This window comes from Trematomus bernacchii, unplaced genomic scaffold (assembly GCF_902827165.1).
Source record: "Trematomus bernacchii unplaced genomic scaffold, fTreBer1.1, whole genome shotgun sequence".
Lineage (NCBI taxonomy): Eukaryota > Metazoa > Chordata > Actinopteri > Perciformes > Nototheniidae > Trematomus > Trematomus bernacchii.
The window spans coordinates 223668-227746 of NW_022987519.1; the positions used below are offsets into that span (position 1 = coordinate 223668).

Consider the following 4079-nt stretch of genomic DNA (forward strand, 5'->3'; position numbering starts at 1 on the left):
TAAAGATTCTTTAAATTATTATGGATTAATTACTAATCCCTTTTGTACTTCTGATCAAAATTATTTATGTGTAATGCTTTAAATATACAAATATGTGCTAAATGTAATAGTTCTAAAATTGAACACTAGTGTATAAAATAATATACAATATGTCCACCAGATGAAGCCAAACCTTAATGTATCCTTAATCTCTCTTTGTTATGCACCACACCCTGTTGTATACGTTCTTTGTCCTTTTCACTCTGACTTCTCCATTTTACAAAACCTCTCCTTATTTTACACTTTATCTATTTTTCTGTTCTTTTAATCAAACAGCGTAAAAAGTGTTCGTCATTTAGCAACAAAATGCTACATTTGCTGTTCTTTTAATCAAACAGCGTCAAAAGTCTTGGTCTTTTTTGCAATCAAATGCTATATTTTCTGCCCTAAGTTGTCCCTGCCACCATTTTTAGGATATTATAGTAAGTTCATAGGAAGGAATGAGACAATCAAGGAGTCGTCACTGACTTAACGTAATCACCCTTTTAAACCTATGCCGTCTCTGACGGGCTTTCTCAGAAAGTCTTCACTTACTATAAATATCTTACTTTAAATCCAATCACTTGCCCTATTCTTCGTTTTCCTCAAAACACAGTCTCCACACAGCGGTGGAGCCTCACGGCGGAGGACTTAAAAACACTTCTGTACGGTCCTAGACTCGCTACATTTAACCCTTTGGTAGGGTCTCTGACTCATTAAACCATGTGCACACTTATCAGAAATATATCCTTTGCTCCCCACACATTTCAGTTGTCTTGTATTTTTACATTACGTCCTCTTTCATCCACCAACACTCACAGTTTCTAACAGTCCTATTCTACCTATGCAGAATGGTGGTAGTATACAACAGGCTTCTGCTCACCTTTGATTTTGGCCCTGTGAGTATTGATATCCGGAGGAGGTCTCCGCCGTCCTTCAGTCCCTCGGACTCGAAGTCGGGAGTTCCCAATCGTCTTTTTGGAACCACGTCGTGGGTCACCATTTTGTTGGGTTCAGAATTCCAGAAAAGACAGACAACTTCTAAGTTTAACTATTTATTGTAAAGAGAGCAAAAGATATATATTCTACTTAGTTTTAATCAAATATCAAATAAATGTAGCGCAGTATAAAGTACACTATTTGCCTGAATGGGAGTGGAGCAGTACAGTACTTAAGTAAATGTACTTTGTTACTGTCTACCGCTGTTCATTGTTCAAGATTGAAATGTAAATTTGCAAGCCTTTCATACGTGAGGTTGGCTTCATTCTCCCATTATCCTCCACAATCTGCCTAGAAGTATTTTACTGTTGTAGCTGTTCAAGATGGTCATTTTAAAATGTTTTAAAAATATACTATTAGTAGTTAAACCAATAATAATGCTCGGGCTGCAACTGACAGTTATAGGCACATTTTGATTTGTTCTTAACGCTGTGTGTTTAAAAGAATAAACACAAATAGCAGGATAGGCACATATTTGCTATATCTTGCCCCACTGAAAAGGCACTGCACTGATACTGTTAAAATATTGGCATAGTTCATCCCTGTGCTGCTTGGCTCAAGCTGTAGCATTGGTGGTGTGTGGCAGGTTAGCCAAGTAAACACTTACATATCACATTAAAGAAAAACAGCATGGCAGACTGTTCAAGTAAAGTTCCGTCATTTCTTTGTCTGCAAACATTTTGCATTAAGCAGTCCTTGCGTTACCTGAGGATCATTTATGTAAAAGCAGCCATACAGGAGTAAGAGTTCTGGTAATAGGGCCGACACAGCATCATCGCCCTCACCGCTGTGCAGTACAGATTACCCATAAATCCTCTGGACTTGCCGTACACTGCAGGGTCTGTAGCTGCCTGCCACAGTGACCGAACGTCTGTGGCGTGACCGTGCGATGTGATCATGTGGTCATAGATACAGGGGTGATAGAGAGCCTTGCCCTCACCTGAAAAGTACACATGCTCCTGGGGAGAGACCCCCATGGCTTTGGCACAAATCCCCATGAAGACGTCATCAATGTAAATGGAGGAGTTCAGCACCTGAGTGGCCTGGTAGATCTTAGCGGCCACATCTCCTGAAACCACGTACCCCGCTCCAGCCGTGTAGTCCGGGTAGGAAGGCCAGGGGTACAGATCATAGGGGACGTGGTATTTGCTTTCTTTGCGGCGAACTGGAGGGGCTCCTCTATGTACATGCCCCACCCAAAAGTCTTTGACCCCTGATTTATTACTCAGAAGCTGCCTTAGGTACTTCACCAAATTGGGCATGTGGACGAAGATGTCGTCATCTGCAGACATGAGGAAGCGTGCCTGAGGGCAGTAGTCGTGGACCCAGTGGAACTGCGTGATCAGTTTGGCTGTGAGGTTGTGGAAGGTATCCAAAAAGTCCTGCTGGATCAGGTCTCCGTAGGTCTGGTCCTCCTGTAGCAGTGCTCTCTGCACCCTGGATCTCCGCTTTGCGTCCACACCGAGGGCGAACACCATCCGCACGGTGGCTCCCAGTTCGGACCAAACAAAGCTCTCATTCCCCCACGTGTCCCTGATGGCCTGGCGCCGCTCAAAGTTCTCTGGCGATGATTTCACAAACAGAAGAAGGAGGACGTCATCCACGCTTTTCCCATCTCTCCTTGCACATTTCCCTGGACGGTTGATGAGGTACGGGTAGGTCACCAACACGTTAGTAGAACCATCCTTTCTGTGACGGTTGGAGGTGATGTTGAAGTCAGAGTTGAGGAAGTCGTAGCTGTTGACCAGGTAGCGGTACGTGTAGGATTTCATGTGGCTGACCACATGGTGGTCCAGCTCCTCCCAGCTGACCATCACCACACACAGCACCATGCATGCGGTCAGCAGCTGCACAAACTGGCACTTGTGAATACGACGGAAGTTCATGAACATCGCGAATACTGTTTTTTGCTGATCTTCAAAACCTGAGATCACCTATTCTCTGGATACTTCTAGACATTTACTCTCATGGAGCGGTATCTTCTTCTGGCTTTTCTTTAATGGTAGTATTTAATTTAATTTCTGCCTGCCTCTCTACTACTCATTCCATCTATCAAACTGTTTGCCTTAGTTTAGCCTTCACTTCATCTTCTCTAGTCTGTCTCGCCTTAATCTCCTCTTTCATTCTTCTGTCCTACCTGGCAACTCTTCTTTTTTAATGATGTAAAGTCCAGTAGACCTTTGTCAGGCTCCTCATGAGTCTGGGTTCCTCTGTTATTGATCTTCCTCAACTGTGAGATGCAAAAGCTCCGCTCCTTCATGATAATCCGGCTGCAAGCATCTCCAGGTAAAGCTTGGCAACATGCTCTGTCCTTATTTTTTCCTGAGAACTCTTCTCCACTTATCCCTCAGGCTCACATCAGTAAGTCATAGGAACAAATGGTGCGGAGGATATGGAGAGCAGACTGACGGGTGTCACGGTTTTGAGATCTGTGCAGGACTTCCCATGATCACTGTGAGTTGTCCCTGTTCCATGTCACCATTAACGGTGCGTCTTTGGATTTGTTGGCTATTCGCTATTTGTTGTTTGTATATATCACGCAGTCTGTCTTCCGGTTGCCTCTTTTGAATGACGAATACACACTTCCGCCGCCTGCTGGTAAGGAGAGTTATTGCCACTCACGCATGCGCAGTGCGTACGTGCTTCTTGGCCGTCGGATGAAGTCTTGTGAGGCGACACAACAGTCGGGTCCGTCGGGACGTGTTCTTTGGTGTCAGTTTGGTGTGTCAGGGCCTTTAGTTGAATGCTGGATTCTGATTGGTCAAATGGGACATTTCAGAGGTCAATATGACAGTAGTACAGACCGATTTTAAGCACTATAAATACTAAAGAGGATCAAGAGAGAGAAAAAGGTTAAAAGACGGAGTGCTGGACGTCAGATTCCAGAAGATGTTGGTGCGTCTAACAAGTGACATGTAATGTAATAAACAGTACCCCCAACCTGTAGTTCCATGATTGGATTATGTAACCCAGTGTATGAATCAGTGATCACTACAGTATATAAAAATACATACATATGAGCACACATTGTCTATATTAGGGCTGTCAGTCGATTAAAATAT

General features: G+C 43.7%; 1 protein-coding gene across 1 annotated transcript; it reads right to left on the reverse strand.

Moving 5' to 3' along the window:
• Positions 1-1144: 1144 nt before the first annotated feature.
• Positions 1145-3606, reverse strand: LOC117472154 (lactosylceramide 1,3-N-acetyl-beta-D-glucosaminyltransferase A-like). The gene has a single exon (XM_034117291.1). It carries the CDS (start codon positions 2907-2909, stop codon positions 1734-1736), a length of 1176 nt encoding a protein of 391 aa, XP_033973182.1. The 5' UTR covers positions 2910-3606; the 3' UTR covers positions 1145-1733.
• Positions 3607-4079: the final 473 nt, after the last annotated feature.